The following is a 20,582-nucleotide window of genomic DNA, read 5'->3' as shown; positions in this document are numbered from 1 at the left end:
GGCTCCGAGTCGCGGGTTTTACTTATCGATTAGAGCGAGCAGCGAGTTATCGATACGATTATTGCAGGCAATTACTTTTCCCCATTACTTTTTAAGACTCTAAGAGTGGCATCCCACCTTTGCTGAGTCGCGACTGGACCAACCCACCAATCGACATCACGACTCTCAAGTCGTCGACTGCCCGCTCCCGCATCACGCATCTGCGAGTCGCTGCTCTGGGCTAGCAGGAAGGGTTTCTTGGCGATCGAGCTTGCATCGTGCGTGCATCAAGCGCCCAAAGTGAGCGGGCGAGAGCGAGCTTTAGAACAAATCGACCTGCCTAAATTATTACGGAAGAGCTCAGCTGCCGACGACAGCCGATCTGGGCGACTTCCCCTCGTGGAGAGCGGCATAGACTTCAAGCCAGTTGGCCTCATTAAAGTGAGGGAGTTGAAGAAGTGAAGCGGGAGAAGCATGGCGCCTCACGCGGACGAGGCTCATGATTTGGACACTGCAGCCCCAGAGCAGAAATGCCTGGGCCTGAGCCAGGTTAGGCGTTGTGAGGACCTGAATGGGCACTCTTTGTCGAACGGCCACTCGAACGGCTACTCCAATGGCAACGGCTGCTCGAATGGCCATGGTCGCCTGAATGGGCACTACACAAACGGTCACCACAATGGCAACGGAGTTCACTGTACCAATGGCAATGGTGCTCGTACCAGCAATGGTAATAGCGTTCACAATGGCAACAACAATGATCAGGGCATCGACTCTGAGACGGCCAGCATTGCTTCCAACTGGGACGCGGCCACGGTTGTCGACATGCCGGTGCCGCGCAACTTGCCCCGACCTGGAGACTACATTGAATTCCCTCAGCTGAAGCATAAGCAGGGTGCCCCGCTCAACCGCTGGTCGCATTTTATGACGCGGGATAATGACTCTCCTGGTGCTCAGGTACGTTTTGCTCACTTCTAGTATGTTTAACATCGTCTGGCAAGTCCCTTATTCCCGAATCCCGCTGGACCCTGCATAAGGCATGTGTGAATGGGGCATGGCGCCTTAGGTGCGACCCGGATGCCCGTGAGGGGTTACAGGGTACGGCATAGAACAGCTCGCCTCTTGGACATGTAGGGGATTCGTGACTAGGGTTTCGGGAGTGTGAACGTCGGGTGGTCACGAGAAGGGTAAGCATGAGGACCGGAAATGCTAACCGAAGCGCACACAGAGCATGCTTTATTCCCAGATCCAGAACTGGGAGAAGACAAAGAATGCCCCTCAGGTGGGCATTGCCACTGTTTGGTGGGAGGGCAATCCGTGCAAGTGAGTTTTCCCAGTCCTTTAAAGTCATGCCCTTGTTGATATGATTTATTCAGGCCTGATGCTAACATGAACATGAACGCAGTTCTCATTGTGAGTAGCTCCGTGTGGGCCAGTCTGTATGCGAGTACTAACACACGACACTTAACAGTGCGCGAGCTTGGCGATCTTGTCAGGAAGGCCGTTTGGGAAGAGGGGATGATCGGCTGGCAGTACGGCACCATCGGCGTGTCGGATGGTATCACTATGGGTAGCGAGGGTAAGTTTTACCCTGATCACGAGGGTACTTACTAGCAGCAGCGTCGGGCCCCCAAGACCGGCTGCTACCCTCACCCAATGAGCGTTTTTCTGACCCTGAACTTAACCTCTGCTATTACTAGGCATGCGCTTCTCCCTGCAATCACGCGAGCTCATTGCTGACAACATTGAGACCATCACCTGCGCCCAGCGCCACGACGCCAACATTAGCATCCCCGGCTGCGACAAGAACATGCCTGGCGTTGTGATTGCCGCTGCCCGTCACAACCGGCCATTTCTCATGATCTACGGCGGCACCATCCGCAAGGGCTACTCTGAGCTTGCCGGCAAGGAGATCAACATTACCACGTGCTACGAGGCCCGCGGCGCCCTGGCCTCTGGCAACCTGAAGCCCTGCGAGGAGCACAAGAATGCCACTCCTGAACAGGTCTTGGAGGATATCAAGACGCACTCCTGCCCCGGTCCCGGCGCTTGTGGCGGCATGTACACCGCCAACACGATGGCGGTCGCCATCGAGGCCATGGGCCTCACCCTTCCCGGTTCCTCCTCTCATCCTGCCAAGTCTCCCGAGAAAATGAGAGAATGCGAGCGTGCTGCCTCCACAATCAAAATGCTCATGGAGAAGGACATCCGCGCTCGCGATCTCATGACGCGTGCGGCCTTCGAAAACGCCGTCAAAATTACCATCCTCATGGGTGGCAGCACCAACGCAGTCCTGCACCTGCTCGCCATGGCCTCCTCGGCCGACGTACCCCTGACTCTGGAAGACATTGACGCCATCTCCCAGCGCACACCTCTCCTCGCTAACATGAAGCCCTTCGGCGACTACCTCATGGAAGACCTCAACAAGATCGGTGGCACGCCCTCAGTGCTCAAGTTCCTCATCCAAGCAGGCTACATCGACGGCAGCATCCTCACCGTCACCGGAAAAACTCTCTGGGAGAACGTTGCCGATAAGCCCTCCCTCGAGTTCGGCCCTGACAAACAAGCAATCATCCGCCCCCTACATGACCCGATCAAGACCAGCGGCCACATCCGCGTGCTGAAGGGTAACTTGGCCCCCGGCGGCGCAGTCGCCAAGATCACGGGGAAAGAGGGCGAAGAGTTCATCGGCTCGGCACGCTGCTTCGATAAAGAACATGAGCTTGACCGAGCCCTGCGCACCGACATGAAGCTGAGGACTACCAAGGAGAATATCGTGCTCATCGTGCGGTATGAGGGCCCCAAGGGTGGCCCAGGCATGCCCGAGCAACTCAATGCAAGTGCATTCCTTCAGGGTGCGGACATGGCGAACTTTGCTTTGGTCACTGACGGGCGGTATTCCGGCGCTAGTCATGGGTTTATTGTTGGGCATGTTGTTCCCGAGGCCGTGGTCGGAGGGCCGATTGCGCTGGTCAAGGACGGGGATGTGATTAAGATTGATGCGGTGGAGAATCGGATTGACATCATTGAGATTCCGGGTGTTGGCAAAGGGGAGGAGGTGGTGAGACGCGAGTTGGAGAAGAGGAGGAGGGAATGGAAGAGGCCGCCAGTCAGACCACTGAGGGGCACGCTGGCGAAGTATGCCCGCTTGGTTGGCGATGCTAGCCATGGTGCGGTGACGGATTTACCTGTTAAGAGTGAGAGCCTTGAGTGGTAGAGAGGGGACTGACTGGTACGACATTTTTTCTTTTTTGGGGTTCACTTCACTTTCCGATACCCTCCTCCCGTCTCCCAACAACATCCCCCTTTTTCTTCTGGATATCCCACCAGTACTGCATGTCGGAGCTTGTATGATCATGATCGATCATCTCACCTTATCTGCGAAGGGGGGAGGGGTGGGGATGAGATCTCGACTTGGTTCTGGGCATGGTATGGCAAGGATCTCGCATAGCACGGTTTGGGATTGATCATTCATATCCCTCTACCCTACTTTTCTAATCATCTACCTTATAATTCACGGCGGGAAATGGTCAGTTCACGGCTCAATGGAGGATGGCGTCTGGTTAGGAAGTGTTTTCTTTACTCCTTTTCTAGTACTCCCCCCTTTCTCTTTTCTTACCATTGAGTCACAGCATAGACGGATGGTTGGATGGACAGATGGACATACAGAAAGAAAGGAAGACCCTAAAAACAAGATATAGATCATAGGCACGCACGCAAGACCACAAATGGGTCATAGATAGAGTGACGGCGGCAGCGAGATACCATCATTCTAGACGGGTTTCGCGCAGGGATATGATAGGCATGATAATAAGACAGGCAGCATTGGGGGATCGCTGATTTCCTAAATAAATAGATTTTATGTTGGGTCTGTAATTGGTGATATGACCAGGGTGTTTAGTGATACGTTGAGGCGGTCCTGTGTGATTGATAGGTGCTGACTGGACTGGCTCCTTTGGTGTTCTGGTCAACGTGATAGGTAGCACTTCGAAGCCAAGGCTGCCTAAGACGTTGTAGCAAGCCTCTTCACGTGTCATGGGGCCTGGAAGGTGGTACTTAAAAACGGAGGCACTTGTTCGCCATGCTCTTTGCTGGCATTAGCTTTGAGCTTTGCATCAGAAACCTCTCCTTAAAGCTTAGAAGACTCAGCTATGCCACCGCCTAGATGTCATCAAAGACAGACTGGAGTTGAAGTGAACTGGTGCTATTTGGCCAATTAAGCTGAATGCAAACATTTGCTTCTCCTAGCAGTCAGTCCTGCAGTCAGGCCCCTTAGCATCGGGTTAAGAATTGTGGCACAGAGGTAGACGCTTCAAGAGGAATATCAACAACACTAAGACAGGACAAGCAAAGACTAGACCACTAACCAGATATATATCACAATACTACTTACGTACGGAGTAATTATCCCACACAGAACCATGTCGGTAGTAGGTACTTAACCCTTCCCTCTCTAACACCAACCTCAGCCCAACCCGGCCTCTGTCCAACCAGTCAGCCCTTTGTCAACTCCAATACCTCAACCAAGGCTCAAGGACTAGCCCAGCCACCAGCAACCTGCACCCATTCAGCAAGACAACTTCCCTCCTTGCCCTCAACATCGACAATATCTGTATCACACCGGCATCTGCAGCCGACACCATTCTCCTTCGGCGGATCAATCTCATCCCAGTACTGGTCCTCCTCAATACGCTTCTTCTCGTCCAGCGTCGTCATTTCGAGGTACGGCGGGCGCGGCAGCTGGCGGGCCGGCGCATTGGCAGGACAGTGCTGGATGGTGGTGTGGCGGTAGCCGAAGTCGCGGAAGTAATGAATGTCCTTGGGAGAGAGGAGGGCGCCGAGGGCGAGGGAGTGGATTGGGGCGTCACCCCACTGGGAATAAAGTCAGCAATGTGTTCAAGAAACGTTAAGGGGAAGAGGGACATACCCGCTCCATCCAAAACCCACCACTCCGATCCATCATCTGGAAGAAGTCTTCGTACGCCTTGGATCGGAAAAAGTCCAACCGTGCAATCTCAAAGTTCGACCAGAAGTGGCACATGTTGTACTTTTCACCCTCCATGGCCTCATAGTCAATCTCGGGGGGTCCGTTGCGGCCGGGCTCACTGCGGAGAATCTCCTCGGGAATGCCCGTCGGCGGCTGCGGTTCGGCGGGCTTCTCGGGCTTGGGCTCGATGAACATCTCCCAGAGGCCTTGGGAGGTCAGGTTGTTCATTCGCTTGTAGGCCGAGGCGTAGCGAAACATGTTGGGGACAGTCTCTCGAAGCTCCTTGACGGCGATAGTGAAGCCATACGTCTTGTTGTGCTCAATCATCATCAGGAAGGGGTCGCTGAGAAGTCAGTACGAGATGCGAGGAAGTCGATTGCAGACAGAACATACTAGGTGATGTCGCAGAAGTACTTGATCTCGGGCTCCAGACGCCAGTACCACTCGTATTTGGCCAGCAGGGGGTGCTTGTAGAAGAAGCTGTTCTCGTTAGCCATGCCCACCTCACAAGAAGCATGAGGACACCTACCCCGAGTAAAACCGACACATAAAATGATAGCTCTCCAGCCCGCCATACATGATGGCATTATCACCCTGTTTGGCGATACCCTCCTTGGCCACCTTGGGATCAACCCAGTCGGGGTACCCCCACATATCGGGGCCGACCTTGCCGAACTCGACCGAGCTGCTGGTGTAGTTGCGGACAGTCTCCTTGAAGTGGTCATCGAAGTCGCCGTCGTTCAGGAAGACGTAGGGGTAGTGGTACCAGCGGTTAAAGTGGCGTTCAATGGACTTGAGCGACTGGACGACGCCGTCGAGCTCCTTGTTGCGCGCCAGCACGACGAAGGCGGCGTTAGCGCGGGGCTTCGACGTGTCGGGCTCCAGGCAACCCGTGACGAAGACCTTGTCATATTTTTCACTGATTTTTCTGTACACACGGCTGTCAGCAAATATCTAGGGGAGCAAAGTGTATAGAGAGGGAGGCATACCTTATTGCAGGCGGCGCCCCCGCAGGAATCAATATCCTCCCGCCGGAGTTGGGATGCCGGACGATGAGCACCAAAACGAAGATGATGACGGCTAGCGGGCACAGGATGACAACGCCCAGCGGCACGGTAATGCTGGAGCCCTTTCGTAGGCGCAGCGGGCGGCGTAGGTATGCCAGACGCGATGTCCATGTTAGCCGGCGCGGCTTGTCCTTCTCCTCTACGATGGGCAGCGGCGGGCCGACAGAGGGAATGAACTTCCCGGCTCGTCGGAAGAGGTCCATGGTGTCCTCAAATAGATTAGATGATTAAATTGTGTCTTTTTTTTGTGCTTCTCTCTCTCTCTCTCTCTCTCTCTCTTTGTGTGTGAGTGTGTGTATGTGTTTGTCTATCCGTAAAGAGTCATCCGTTTTCTTGGGATCGTCGTCTTCGTTGTGTCTATCGTCGTCGTGTCGTACGCAAGCAAATCGTCCGTCCAGTATCGGGCCACAGAATAAAGCGTCTATTACCAGCAACTAAAAACGAGACTGAGGGAACGAAGCGAATCGGCCGCGGAGCATGGATGGATTTCGAAGTGCGAGATGCGGGATGCGAGCGAGCGGCAGGGAAGAAACGACGTCTTCCCCTGATCTTGATCCCTCTTGGGGGCCAGAAACAACGAGAAGTGGAAAAATGAGAAAGCTGAGGTAATAAGAAGATGTCGCGGGGACTCGCCCTTGCGCGTCTCAAGCTCTTTATTTTTTTTTCTGTTTCCCTCTTTCTCTGTCTGCTCTTGTTCTGGAGATGTCGTGTCGAAATGTGTGTGGCTCTGTGGCTAGGCCGAGAGGACAAGGGGGCGAACCTCACTTGCTTTCTGCCGAGTAAGCGAATGCACGTTGTGCTCCTCACTGCTGCTGCTGCTGCTGCTGCTGCTGCTGCTGCTGCTGCGGTGGTGGCCGACAGACAGTCTGACAGTCTGCTTAACCCCTGAGACCCTGAAGTGTGTGAGCGATGAAACACTTCCTTGGAGACACTTTGGCTGTGGCCAACGAGAAAGAAGTCGTGGAATCCTGGGCCTAGAAATCGATTGATTTGGAACTTGGCTGGAAACGAGTCGATTGTGGAACTGCTGGTCGAGCCGATGGAGCCAAGATTTGGACGACTGCCGTTTTCTGACACTGTGTGTAGACAATGCCAAACGCAATCACTCTGCCAGCAGCGATTGATCGAAAATCGAAGGCTTGAAATTTCCTTTCCTTGGCTGCGAGTCGCCCACACACCACTCCTGGCCCTGATTGATGGATGGGCCCTAGGGGAGCACAAGGAACCAGGACGGGCTGTTCCGCTCCGACAAGGGAACGGCTCAATGCGATGCAAGACTGTAAACTTTGTCTAACAAAGCAGAGTCGTTTCTAGCCAGCATCGCACTGTCCTTTTCGCATCTTTCTGTACGCTGGGCAAAGTTCCCTACTGCGTCCCAAGATTACGTACTGTCTTCAACTTCGCACAGTGCTTCTTGCTCAATCATACACTGTCCTCCCCTATCTTAGCAAGTTTTACCCCCATCCGATTGGTCGCGCCAAAGCTTGACCGCCGCATCTTCGGGCTTCGGCAGTGGCTGCCAGCTGTCAAAGTTAGCCCCCCTGGCGATTTGGGGGTCCAGACCTTTGCCTCGATCCACTTGTGAATTTGTTGGATGCAGGAGAGAGCGAAGTGCGCGTCAGCGTGGTTCAGTCGCTGTTCTGTATCTACAGCGTGAGATACGGGTATTGATCCTGATGCATCCAGTTATCGTATGCGAACAAGATTGTACTTTTGGTCCGTACTTTTAGTCCGGGTATGAGAACGAGCGCAAAAACTGTAAACATGGGATCGAAGCACTTGGATCCAAACTCGCCTCCATTGCCCCTGACTGACGCTCTCTGGCTCTGCTGCCAACTTGCCCCCGGCGAGGTTGCCACCGACCTTGCAAACAAGCAGCTACGGTGGGAGGTGCCCTTATTATGAAACTTGGGGACCGTCGTATAGCAAGGCGCGGTGGCAGAGTGGTCTAATGCGCAAGACTAGAAATCTTGTTCCTTCGGGAGCGTCCGTTCGAATCGGGCCCGCGTCGCATGAATCCACTCACTTTTTACCTTCCTACACCTTTTCTTTTCTTTCTTGACCTTGTGCCGGCTTCTTTTTGCACCTTATGCGGGATCGGTGCAATGTTGTTTTCTAGTTACAGTGGTTGGGTAGAGACACAAGTAGAGTCCAAGCCTTCGCGTCAAAACACTGGAGAGCAGAATATGGCTCTCTTGACCGGGCTGATGTGCAATAAGCGCAATGGTTGCACTTTGAAGAGGAGTGTTGTCTGTCGGCATTATATTCCTGTCCAGATCTTTGGCTATGGATTTGGAACAATCATGAGAGGAATAAAGATCGACAGGAACGAACCACTAACCTACAGTCAGATACACTGGACACAGACAAGGTGCTTCAGTGAGATCAATCATGTACAGACTGCAGGTGGAGCCATCACTGCCTCCGGTGATGGAACCACCCTCCTCGAACTTCGCTCTTTGACTTTAGGTGTTGCTTGATTCTATTGTTGGAAAAGGAACCTCAAGTTAGCAAAACGCCAGTGTCTTTGGTGCCCTTTTTGAGCGTCTGGTCAAGAGACTTTGCCCACCTGTGCCTTTGTGTCGCCCTCTCATTGTCCTCCTTTAGCCTGCTACCGTGACCTCTCATTCTCCATCCAACCAAGTTCGACTATTCTTCGCCATGTCTTTCGCCCACAACCCCGACTGGCTCCCGTCCCTCGAATCAAACGTTTCTGCATGGTCCCCCTCCATCGTTTGCGCCGCCCAAAACCCCTTTGAACGTACATCTACCGATATATCTAGTGTCTGACCTTATATTACCGCTGCAACGTCGCAACAATACCCACTCCTTCACCATCTATACAACCCTCCCCTCCCTTAACACCTACCTTCTCGAGTCCCTTTTCTCTACCGCTCTCCCTATCTACGGCAGCAGCAGTGTCCTTATTTTCGTCAAGCCCTGGACCCGCAAAACTGGCCCCCGCTGGCAGGGCATTTTCCGTCTGCAAAACGTCGTTCATTTCCTCGATGCAGTGTGTAATATCATTGGCAAGCCGGTTGCACCGTTGGGCGGGCTAGCTTTTGCGGATGTGAACTTTTGGAGTGAGTGGGCATTGGGCCTTTGATGGGAGGTATGGGAGAAGTCCGTGGATGGGGATTACGGATTATGTGGGTGAGAGGATTGATTGTTTTAAGAGGTAAATGCGCATGGAGCAGGATGATGGCTATGAAGCGGGTGACTGATTGGGTGATAGATGGGTACTGAAGGTGAGCGAACCGCCGACAGAGGGCCGCTGCCCGGGAGGATCTGTGCTTGGAAAGGTGATGACGGCCCAGCAGGGGAGGGAGTACGGGGTTGTGTGGCCGATGAGGGAGAACTAGAGCTAGTTTAGATGGCAGGAGGAGAATATTAGGGAGATTGAGCAGCGACATCTACGGAAAGTATTGTTAGTCAGCAGCAAGCAACATCAAGCTCACTAGAATCATAGTAGATTAGAACACTTCACAATAACTAGATGTCTGTCCCTTGTTGACCACTCACAGGAACTGCTCACCCAAGAACATCAAGGACACAACGATCGGAGCAAGCACTATACTTGTGCCTGCCTGCCATCTACATCCAGTCCCGGCACCTATATGATCATGGGTATTTCTTTTTGCAATGGATTATAATATGGGTCAGGATGAGTATAGAGACTCGAAATTTAATCCAATCCCTAATTTCTACTCAGGCATTTTTGGTCAAGTCGGTTCGTTACCGTCTTACCTTCTTCTCACGGTTACTGGGGAAGAATACTCTCCCCAGGCTTCATAAGAATTCACCGACTTTGCCATCAAGAATCTAACATACCTACCTAGGTAACTGACCCTGTACCGGTATGATTACATGTATGGGTAAGATATCAGGGGGAAAGACCCAGTTAGCTGCTATGCGCGACTGAGACAGTCTTACACTCGTGGCCAGACTTTGCTCCCTTGGATACCAGTGTTGATTGATTTAGGCTGATCAGTTGGCCCACCACATCAGTAAACAGCTTGGTAAGTTAAGGTTTATCTTTCTCTGGCCATTTGACGTTCGGTTCTATTTCAGTCATTAAATCAGTTGGAATGTGTATCATATGTCTCTACTCTCATAGTAGTCGAGCTCGCCATTCTATGTGGTACTCTCGAGGAGCTCTTCCACCTCCTTTCCAGCCTTGGTGTTGACATCCTGAAAGTCAAGGGACAGCCTGCGCAGTATCTGGAATTACGTCGAACTATCATTCTCATTCATGCCGTTTGCTAATTCTCGCGTTGTCATCCTCTCAACGTCGGTATCCAAGAATCGCCTAACTAGTTCATAGCCTTGATAGGTTGGATATGAAGAGCTCTTGGAATCAATGTAGACCAACTCTTTTGTGTTTGGAACTACAAAACTTATCTGGCATAATTTTACTTGCTGATCGCTGCCTGGTCACTTGATCGCATTGACCAGCCATTGCCAGAGTTTCACCAGATGATCAAGCCTTCTCCCTTAGTTAGGGTCATTGAGGGAGTACCGGCCAAGAGCAAGAAGTTCTGAAAAGAGTGATTCAACTGAATACGAGGTCCCTGCAAACAATTGTTTAATCCATATCCACTGTTATTAAACCAGAATCTTTCCCTGAACCTCCCTCCACCTTAGCAATCTAGAAGCCTTACCCTCAATCTCCCCGACCACTAGTGGACTTCGCAAGAATAAAACAACACGGTAAAGGTCTCAAACTAAAATTACTGTCCAGAAGTAACAGTAACATTTATGACGACACTTTCCCTCCAAGAGCCGAAGACCATAAGCGCTGGTTGCGATCCAACAGTAGTTTGTAACTTTGAGGAGACAAGGATTTTGGGGTATCGAACAAGCAGTTTCCAAACCCACAGTCACTTATAAGCTAGAGAGAGAAATATCCTTTTTCATCGTCAAGTAAGCATTGTTCCATAGAGATTACTCTCTACGTAGTTATGGTCATCACCTAGTTGATCTCTCAACAGCTGAAGGCCTGTTGATATAAGTGGCCAAGAAAAGGGAAAATCCCAATCGGAAAACAAGTAAACAAACAGTCTGAAATTCCACCGGCTCTTACCATACCTTTTAGATGCATCTCTTAAGTGGACCGGCAATATTCCAACTTGAGCTGCACTTAGCTGGCCAAGAATCGAGATTTATTACGACAGATGTAGGAAAATTACTCCACAGTGCAAGCTGTTATTCTCACTGTTGGCTTAATCACAGGAAGACTGTAAAATGCACAAAGTTATTACAGACTATGGTGTTACTGTTAGCTAACACATCCTCTTAGTCAAGCCGGCAAGCTGCTGAAGGATCCAACTTAAGCACATAGCAGAACGAAATAGCAAAAAATAAACCCGTTGTCAACATCTGAAAAAAAAAATTCAAATACCATTACACTAAAACGGTAATCACTGCTACTAAGGTAAAACAGAGTAGGCCATTATTCCGCCCATCAGCACTGAGATCATGTATTCCATCCAAGCTCCTGCTTCTTCCCTGATCGTAACCCACCTCTCCTCTCAACTGTCTTCTCCTCCTTCCTCTTCCAACTGCTCCCGCACATTCTCGGCAATCTTCTCCAACCTCTCCATATCTCGTCTCTTTTCCTGATCCCATAAAGTGGCAATCAACTCATGTCCTACAAAAGAATCCCGTACATTCTTCCACAGTTGAGTGTGACTCTTCAGAACTATATTCTGCATCCCTCATGTGCCTTCTCAATTTGCTCCCAATTCTTGACATAGTGCCAATACACCCTGCTATCTTTGTTACCACTCGTTAGCACCCTTCGGGTCAACAACTTCCTGGACGGTACTACTTAAGAACATGAAGGAGAAAAGGAATAGGATGGCTGATTAGCTCCACTTGAATGTCTGAGAGACATAAATTGAGAATAAGAGCCTCAGTCATTCAAAACCATTGACAGCCACTCTCCTCTTGATTCCCGATTTTCATTTTTTTTCGCTTCCGAACCTTCCTGATCTTTTTGCTTCGAGCTGCTTCTGGATTTTCTCAGCAATCTTATTTATGCTCTCTGTGATTAGTTTATTTCTCCTTCAAAGTCGTCGACGGGGAGTCCAGTTACTCTATCAGAGCTCGCTCCAGCATGCTTCGGATGCCCCAGTTGCAGTCGGATAACTCAATTAGCATACTGCTTGACACACTCCCAGTTCTTTCTTTCTGTCTTGCAAAACTATAGCTAGATCTTCTAGGCTCCTGCGAAGTTGAGGCATATTGAGTTGCGAGGCTACCAGAACGAGAATCATGAGTTTGCATGTGAAATGACTTGAACACTGGGAATGCATAATGGTTGTCGGGATCAGATCAAAGACTGTGTAAGTTGACAATGGAGCTTTTATCATAGGTGATGTGACCTGGCTCTTTCTGCGGTGAAACTTACTAACCGCTTCAGAGTTTTCTTTTTAGTGAAACACATGTACTGCTTCAGCAACGTTAGAGAAGGGGCGACTAAGTAGTTAAGTGTTTTGTCCAAGGATCACATAGTACTATTCAGTGACTTTTCTCTGAGAGGGGGTATCAAAACTTTGCAAAATCAAGTGAATATAAGAGGGAAAATGAAGAAGCTCTTTGACCCCTTTCACTGCAACAGAATTAGGGCTATTCAAGAGCAACACAAAGTAGACAAACATCATGATGTCAGGGCAACCAACAAGGGGGCAAACAAACAGCTTCGAAATCCTAACACGCATGGGGCCAGTCACTGGCAAAAAGAGAGACGAAACTAAACATAAACTAAGCGAAACAAGATCCGAACTAATTTGTTTCCATAACTCTGCATTCTTTTTCCCAACTATCATTACCTTTAACCTCTGCCATCCATTCTCCTTCCAGTCCCTCATCCCCTCAACTACATGTTTAGGGTCTACGCCCCTAGAGCCCACCTCCAAACATCCACCTCGCCACACATCAACCCCAGCAAAACCCTCTCCCAATACCCACACAACGGTTCCTCAGGCAACTCCAACTCCTGCGGCACCTGCATCTCCTCTTCCCCATTCTTCCCCTTCACCTTCCCCTTCCACACCCATTTCCACTCACGATCCCCCTCCTTAACAGGATACACCCCATTAGAAGGATACTCCCCGCACCACGCGAGGTCAGTCACCTCTCTCGGCCCGTCGCGCAAGCATTTGGCAACGTACTCCTCCTCGCCAGGTTCCCAGACAGTAGCAGAAGAATCGCTTACGCGACCGCGTTCCAGGACCCAGCCTGCGCCAAGAAGGGCTTCACACGCCCACAGGGACTCGTCATCCACGCTTAGACCCTGACACGCAAGTCTTACACGCACGCTGGAGTGGATCCGTTCGCCGGTGTTAAGCAACGGCTCGTCGGTGTCCTCATTGGTGGTCTCATCTACTCTCAAGGTTCTCCCCGGCCGGCGGATGGTTGTCCCCGCCATGGTGGTCATGACGCTGGTGGGGCGACGGATCTGGCCCAGGGACCAGGGGCGGGCGCCGTAGGTCGTGAATAACGTCGCCGGGGGGAGAGATGGTTCTGGATGAGGGGCCGAGCAGGAAGAGGTTGTGCGGAGGGTGCAGGGGCCAGGGGAGCGTTTCACTTTCTTATGTTTCGTCTTCGATTTGAGGGAGTCGGAGTCAGAAGAAGAGGTGGGCGTGCCGCCGTTGGGGGACGAAGAGTCTTTTGAGGTGTTGAAAGGGGAGTGGTAGATGGGTGAGCAGGCCCAGGGCAAAGGCGAGGTCGATTTCGACGGGAGGAGGGAGCGCACGGGTCGAGTTACGAGGGATTTGAGTGAGGAAAAGGATGGTGAGAGGATCGGGACGTAGGGGAAGGGATGAGCGGCGGAGAAGCGCAGGGTCTCGGTGAAGGTGTGCATCATGCGCTTGAAGTTGAACTCGACGCCGAGCGAGGAGAGTTGGTCGGCCATCCCTGCGGCATCGCTCATTAGATCAAAATTTCAATTCACTAAGGCAAGTCTTAGACCTACAAGCCAGCGTGATATCGGCAATCTGCTGGTCCTCCCAGCCGCCCCCGACATTCGAATGTGAACCCGGAAACCAAACCTGCTTGAGGCGTGTTGTGCTGCCCGGTGCGCGCTCCCACAGCGACGGACGGAAGGCATAGCGTGGCTCGTCAAGGGCGATGGCCTGGAAGGCGTTATCAACCTTGTTGGAGATTTGCGTGTTGGTGAAACGCCACGTACAAGTTGTTAGTTATGGACCAAACGTTCTAGAGACCTAGGGAGACACTTATTGATCTGCCGATCCCCTGACCCCTATCACCGGGGCAGGGGGGATGCCCAGCGTGCCGACGGTATCCCAAACGGCGAGAGCCTTAATTTTAATTACTGTGCTGCCGTCTTGGTAGGTATCACGAGTAAATCCGCGCTGTTAAGTCCAGTCAGCATCTCCTCCGTCTACCCCTCTTTTACCACACTCACCTCCTTCAGCGCGTTCTTATATCTCTCCATCCTCCTCGCCTCCCATTCCCCCTTTTTCGTGCCCACACTCCCATCATACTTCTCCAAATCCCCCACCAAAAATTCCTCGACCGGCCGGGACGTACTCCCAATATTCTCGTAGTCCTCAAAAATCTCGTAAAAATAGTCCAGCCCGTCCGGCGTCAGCAGCCCCACGCTGGCGATCATATCCGCAACGGAGCGCGCAGTAAACGCTCCGCGCGAGAAGCCGATGAGAATGATATCGTCGCCGTCGACGTAGTTAGTGCAGATGAAATTATAGACCTCGCGGATATCCTGGTCCAGGCCCATGCCGAAGGTGCCGCCGGTGAAGCGGTCGAGCGAGTTGGCCGTGCCCACGCCAGCGTGGTAGCTGATGACTTGGTGGGTGCCGTCGCTGCAAGTGCGGCAGAGCACGCGGGAGATGCGCGTCACGTTGGAGGGGGGTTCCTGGCTATACAATGTCTTAGTAGAGTGTTCTTCAGCTCTTCTTGAGAAGGAGACACCTACTCCCTAGCACCAAGAGAATCCTGCCACGTCCCATCGCAACACACAATCAGTCTCTTTGGCTGGCCGTTCTTGTTGGCGCTGGCCCCAGATAGTTGGGTATACAACGGTGCGGGCATCTTTGTCCTTCCAGTATGTTCACTCACGCCTTAGAATCCCCTCTTCAATGACATAACCCAGGCAGATAGACTGGGCCCCTCGCCCTTATGTACTGTATAGATATCCCCCTCCTTCCCTTCAGTTCTCGTCTATCAACGTGTCGGTTTCTGTCTGGCCCAATGACATGACCCAATTGCCAGACCAAAACACAAACACCTTCTGCACGTCCCCAACCACCAACTCCTCCAGTCCACAATCCACAAATGCCCCGTGCCCTCTCACAAAAAGTGGCTTCTCATGTTTGGCTGTCTGCACTCTGTATTACACTAGACTAGCGTAGTGGCTTCCCCAAACCCAGCTGATCCCAGCCCCCCAACCCTGCATGCCAGGCACTAACCGCCGACAAGGGCCTAGCACAAGTCCCTCAGCTCTTGGCAGGACCACTGACAGGCCGGCGATCTCTCCGCCTCTCATGTTGTCATGCTTTGCAGCAGAGGTTCTATCCAATCCAATCCAAGAAAAGAAGGCACAGGTGAAGATCGTCGTCGCTTCTTGTTGCTTGCTACACCGTGCCGTGCTGATGGATGAAGACTTTGGATCTGGACTGGAAATACCAGTTCTTTCCTTTTGAGAAAGAGCCACTGTCAACTGAGAATGTCGATATCTTAACGCTATCAAGCGTGCCAGCGTGAGGTCCAATAGAAAACCCCGGGCCTCTATCACAAGCTGCAAAGTGCTGCTCCCTTTCGGATATCAATGATGGCATTAACCCTGTGATATGGCTGGCTGGATGCGTGCATGTGGTTGGAACTGCCCATAGTTGTTGTGGTTGACCTGAAGTGTGGTTTGAGATCGACGCCCAACCCCGGCTCGGTATGTTCCATCCAATTGGGACGGGTTGAGATGGGGTTGGGCTTGCCGAGTGCCGAGACATGGGGGTTATTATCACCGGACGGTCTATTGAAAACCTGGTTGGCGTTCGAGAATTCTTATCGGAGAGACACTGCAGATGACATGGATAGGGCAGTGGTCTGTTCGCTATGTCATTTTTTTTCCTATCGCTGTCTTCAAGTCATAGTCATATCTTATTCTCTCTAACCTCACACAACCCATGAGCCCAGGCCCCAAACATCTCCAAGTCTCCTCAACTCATACCAATAACATCATGATAGACTGCGATATCGAGCGGCCTTCCATGTCTCGGACCTCGTTTTTACATATCCCAACACGGACAACTCCCAACCCTAACTCTTCCATTTCTGTCTCAACCTCCTCCCAAACAGGACACAAATCCTAAGACTCGCGTTGATCATATGAACTTCATCTCCATCCATTTTTTTTCCCAGCAGAAGACGACCGTCTGGCGCCAGCATTCACAAGACAATGCTGTGTTCTGATGCCCGCACCGAGTGGCAACGTGCTGCTCTCCAGAAGTGTGGACAACCTCCCTGATATGTTGCTGTCATCTAGTTGATGACATTGTGTGTTGGGTTCCCGTCGCATCAAAACGTTAACAGTGTTATGCGGCTGGCCTTCGTCGTTGCATTGACAGTTCTTATCGTGCTGTTGCTACTGCTGTTACTGCCGCGTTCCTGACTCACTGGCTGCTAAAGCCAGACAACTCAATTTTCGACCACAGACAGACCCAGTCGACCCCCCCGGCGTCAACCTCCCTTCCTTCTCTTCAGGTCTGAGGAGTTGACGGGTAACCCTCTCACCTTACCCTCGAAGGCGTGCCCCTGACTGGAGTACTCCCACTCCTACTCCTCCTGCTCCTCCTGATCCTCCTAGTCTGACGTCTAGTATCTTTCTCCTTCTCCAAAATCCTCGCCAGACTTTCCATCCCTGCGAGCGGACCTCCCTTCAGGTTTGTTTTCCTTCCCCGGGACGCCCTAGTCCGTCCAACTGCATATCGCGGTGATGATTTCTTTCCCCACACCGAACCCGGACCCATGGTTGTCCCCGGCATAGGCGGTGAGGCATATAGTTCTGTTTCAGCTAGTCGTGGGTATGGCCCTGGCGGTAGGGGAGGGGGCAGAGGAGCTGTTGGCGGAGGAGGTGATTCGGGGAGAGTCAATTGCGATGGGGTTTTGAACTCAGTTCGAGCTTGATCATCGAGAATTGGAGTGGGAGGGACAAGGGGAGGCCATGGCGGGCTAGAGCCGATGTTTGGGGCTGAACTTGGGCCAGTTATCGGGGAGGTAGCGGCCCGAAGATGTTGATACACCCTTCTTGGGGAAGGGGATGGCCCCGCTGCGCGCAGGAACCTCCAGGGTTCAATGTTGGGAGAGTTGTTGTCGCTACTATCCTCATCTGACATGTCCTCTGAATAATCCTTTCCAGAGTCACAATCTAGTCCAGGAAGATCGTCTTGGTCTTCATCGAGGACACCATCAACCCCAAACCACGTCGCCAACCTTGACCTTGACCATGAGTTTGACGACTTGTTCGGCGTCTGCGGTACCCTTTCCCTCCCTTCCGATCCTGGACTTGCGTTTGGCGTCTGCCCCCTCGACCCAACAGGCGTATTCCATGGCGTCCTCGTCACTCCCATCTCATTGCTACCCCTCAAATCGTCCTCCTCCTCCGTCCCCCTCTCGGCGGCCTTCTTCTGCCGGGAAGAGGAGGATCCCGACGGTGATCCACGCCCGGGGGACCTAGTAGCCCAATCATTAGCTGGGTATACAGATCCGGAAACAGCCAGCGAAGCACCTCCATGAAGAGGAGGGTTTGGATCAGAAAGAGGCGTGTGAGGAGTCGGATGAGCCACCTCGCCATTTTCGTGGTCCTGGCGATCCTCCGAGTGGTTGTGAATGCGGAGGTTGTTACGGGCTTGTTGTTGCTGGCGACGGCCGCGAGGTTGGGCTTGGTTCAAGCGACAGAAGCGGGTTGAGAGGAAGGGGAGGGTGAACATGTCCATTGCCTGTGCTTGGGCGTCAAGACAAGACAGTTAAGAGATTGAAGATAAAGATGATGGTGATGGCATTGTATGGATGAATTGACTGGGTGTGGAATGTGGTACGGGTGCTTGAAGAAATAGCATTGAGAAGACAGGCTGAAGAAGACCGGTGAAAGCCATGGGCGGACATGTGAAAGGACATGGAAGGATTACCGGTGCTTACCGGTACGTAGACCCAGGTAAGTGGAAAGAACAGTTAGTTATCAAACATCCACATTGATTAGCGGGAACATGCGGCTGGGGACTGTAAACAGCTGGGTCATGTTCAAACTGTCCCTTCCCTGAGTGTTTTCGTGTGTTCTGGACAATAGGACAACAGGTCCCATGCCCGTGAGATGTAGGATGGGGCCCGGCCACACTCCTTTGCGGACTGGACCGGACCAGGGCACCTTTTTGGGGGGCGATGATCCCCTTACCCTTCTACGAGGAGTTCCTTCGACTGTGGAGACAAGACACATCACATTAAACATCTCTAATCGTTCTATCATTCCTCTATGTGTAACTAAACCGACCGAAGACATGGGCACAGTGGAGATGACTTGCTCTGGATGACCAACCCAGTCACTTGTTAATGGAGCCCTTCTGTCCACCCATAACCAAAGCCCGGGTTTCTCTCAATTCTGTGTCCCGTACTCCTCACACTCTTCATGATACCAGTCCTTTGAACCGCGAATGCCGTCTTCCCAAATCGAAACAAGGCCACAGAGTGTCAAGGTGCGGGATTCTGGACGTCGAAATTGATATCTTTCCGTGTGATCCTGAACAATATGGCTCTTTATTTATAGCACTGCGCTCTCCCGCGGAGCAGGATCTAAAAACCTGCTTGATGTTGCTGTAATAGTTCAGTTCGCACCCAACTTCCGTGCCCGGTCTTTGGCAATATCGCACATGGCCTGTTGACGGACCCATTGTTAGCTTTACATTCATGACGAAATCCAGCCCTTCCTTGCACCTCCTCTGGGGATCTTTCCAAAACTAGCTTAAGCTGTTTCAACCCCGAACTCTCCCCAACCACCTTTCTCCCTAAAGACCTCAAACCCAAATGACAAGCAACAGTCGTCACCTACCTGGATTATCTCCTCCACCTCAGCTGTGTAATTCCCTCTGTTAACCCTCCTCCCCGCATTCTCCTCAATCTCCGTTGTCGATCGCCCATTAACCCACACCACATATCTCAACCCCGGAAACCGCTCCTCATACACCCGATTCATCTCCATCAGCCTCTCAATCTCGCCCCTTAAATGCCCCTGCTCTTCCTTGGATAATCCGCTCAGGGCCGTTAGTTTCTTTTCTCCCAAGCGGGGATGAGATCCCAGGATGTCCAATAATTGCTTCTTGCTTTCTTCATCACCCCCTGTTGGAACGCCCGGATTGATGGACCTGTCTTGAGAGGGGAATGCCTTGGAAGAGAGGGAACGGAGTTGCTCGCCGACGGAGGTAATTAGCTCAGCGTAGGAAGAGAATTGGCTGGAGCGAAGGATGGGGAGAGCAAGGGAATGAAGCGAGGGAGAGGGCTCAAAGAGGAGGTCAAGGGTCGAGAGGAGCTGGTCGTCGGGGAGCGGGGAGAGGGAGGAGATTTCGGGGAGGGACATTGTGGCGTGTTTTGTTGTTGTTGAATCGGCTATGGTTGTTGGGCTGCTCGAGAGTTGACAAGGTTGCTCTGGGAAGTCAAACACTGTGTGTCGAGTTGTGCTGTTATTGACTGATGTTATACCACTTGCACGCTGAAAGGTCTTGGATTTTGGAGCTCTCTAACAGGACAGATCAAGTCGAAGCGTCTGGCGTTGAAACCTTGAAAGCTGGTTGGCGTTCCTTGAACGTGCTATTCCTGCAGTCAGCACTCCCCAAATAGAAGCAATAACACCCATAAGTAGTCCCCCTGGTCTTCGAGCTGGGATGGATGGTCGCACCAAGATAAAGGTGTGTGGTACACATCCGTGGCCTTGCCATCCCATGGCCCTGGATCGCCTTCCCCACAACCAAAACCATAGGAACCCGACGAATGACGTCGATCGGCGCAGCACATCCCCGATCCGATCTCGGTTCCACCTCTCCACCGTCGGTCGGAGCCCGCCGAGTGGTCGATTGATCAAGAGGATCCGGTAAGAGATCCGGCATATCTCTTCTCTGGACTGGCAAGCTAGCTGTTGCCAACGTAACACACGCACACGCGGTCAAAAAACACAAAACATCAACACAATATCAAGCACCAGAAATCCGAATAAAGAAAATGGATTATTCCATTCATATCATTTTTGTTTCACTCCAATATAATGCAATGCGTGTATATAAATCTCAATAGTCAGAATGTAACTCCAAGCCAGATCAGATTGCCACCGTCCGTCCATCCGTGCTACCCACCAACCCACCAATTCCAGGTTCACCGCATTACCCTTTTGCTGAGTAAATCGCCAATGCTAATGATATAAATCATGTCTGATGTCCGATTTTGCATCCGATGCCCAAAACTCCGCATACTGTGGTTGTTGATGTCATTCGTCGGTATCTCATCTGAATGTGCCGTCCCCGTGGTCCTTT

General features: G+C 51.8%; 5 protein-coding genes and 1 non-coding gene across 6 annotated transcripts; 2 read left to right on the top strand and 4 right to left on the bottom strand.

Moving 5' to 3' along the window:
• Positions 1–453: 453 nt before the first annotated feature.
• CTHT_0072480 (dihydroxy acid dehydratase-like protein) lies at positions 454–3,193 on the top strand (the record flags this gene model as incomplete). The annotated part of the gene is made up of 5 exons (XM_006697444.1): positions 454–933; positions 1,205–1,299; positions 1,382–1,389; positions 1,448–1,555; positions 1,677–3,193. The coding sequence occupies 5 exons, from the start codon at positions 454–456 to the stop codon at positions 3,191–3,193; spliced, it is 2,208 nt and encodes a 735-aa protein (XP_006697507.1).
• Positions 3,194–4,506: 1,313 nt separating this feature from the next.
• On the bottom strand, positions 4,507–6,233 carry CTHT_0072470 (alpha-1,2-mannosyltransferase-like protein; the record flags this gene model as incomplete). Its single annotated transcript, XM_006697443.1, has 5 exons — positions 4,507–4,848; positions 4,904–5,306; positions 5,357–5,443; positions 5,493–5,882; positions 5,953–6,233. 5 exons carry the CDS (start codon positions 6,231–6,233, stop codon positions 4,507–4,509), a joined length of 1,503 nt encoding a protein of 500 aa, XP_006697506.1.
• Positions 6,234–7,959: 1,726 nt separating this feature from the next.
• On the top strand, positions 7,960–8,041 carry CTHT_0072460. Its single transcript has one exon. It is a non-coding gene; the product is annotated as a tRNA-Ser (tRNA).
• Positions 8,042–12,925: 4,884 nt separating this feature from the next.
• Positions 12,926–15,105, bottom strand: CTHT_0072450 (uncharacterized protein; the record flags this gene model as incomplete). Its single annotated transcript, XM_006697442.1, has 5 exons — positions 12,926–13,950; positions 14,009–14,186; positions 14,295–14,408; positions 14,462–14,933; positions 14,990–15,105. The coding sequence occupies 5 exons, from the start codon at positions 15,103–15,105 to the stop codon at positions 12,926–12,928; spliced, it is 1,905 nt and encodes a 634-aa protein (XP_006697505.1).
• Positions 15,106–16,799: 1,694 nt separating this feature from the next.
• CTHT_0072440 (uncharacterized protein) lies at positions 16,800–17,999 on the bottom strand (the record flags this gene model as incomplete). Its single annotated transcript, XM_006697441.1, has 1 exon — positions 16,800–17,999. The coding sequence occupies one exon, from the start codon at positions 17,997–17,999 to the stop codon at positions 16,800–16,802; it is 1,200 nt and encodes a 399-aa protein (XP_006697504.1).
• Positions 18,000–18,886: 887 nt separating this feature from the next.
• On the bottom strand, positions 18,887–19,636 carry CTHT_0072430 (uncharacterized protein; the record flags this gene model as incomplete). Its single annotated transcript, XM_006697440.1, has 2 exons — positions 18,887–18,937; positions 19,112–19,636. The coding sequence occupies 2 exons, from the start codon at positions 19,634–19,636 to the stop codon at positions 18,887–18,889; spliced, it is 576 nt and encodes a 191-aa protein (XP_006697503.1).
• Positions 19,637–20,582: the final 946 nt, after the last annotated feature.

This window comes from Thermochaetoides thermophila (genome assembly GCF_000221225.1).
Source record: "Thermochaetoides thermophila DSM 1495 unplaced genomic scaffold scf7180000011822, whole genome shotgun sequence".
Classification (NCBI taxonomy): domain Eukaryota; kingdom Fungi; phylum Ascomycota; class Sordariomycetes; order Sordariales; family Chaetomiaceae; genus Thermochaetoides; species Thermochaetoides thermophila.
Note: the sequence above shows the minus strand (reverse complement) of the source record. Positions and strands in the feature narration are given on the sequence as shown.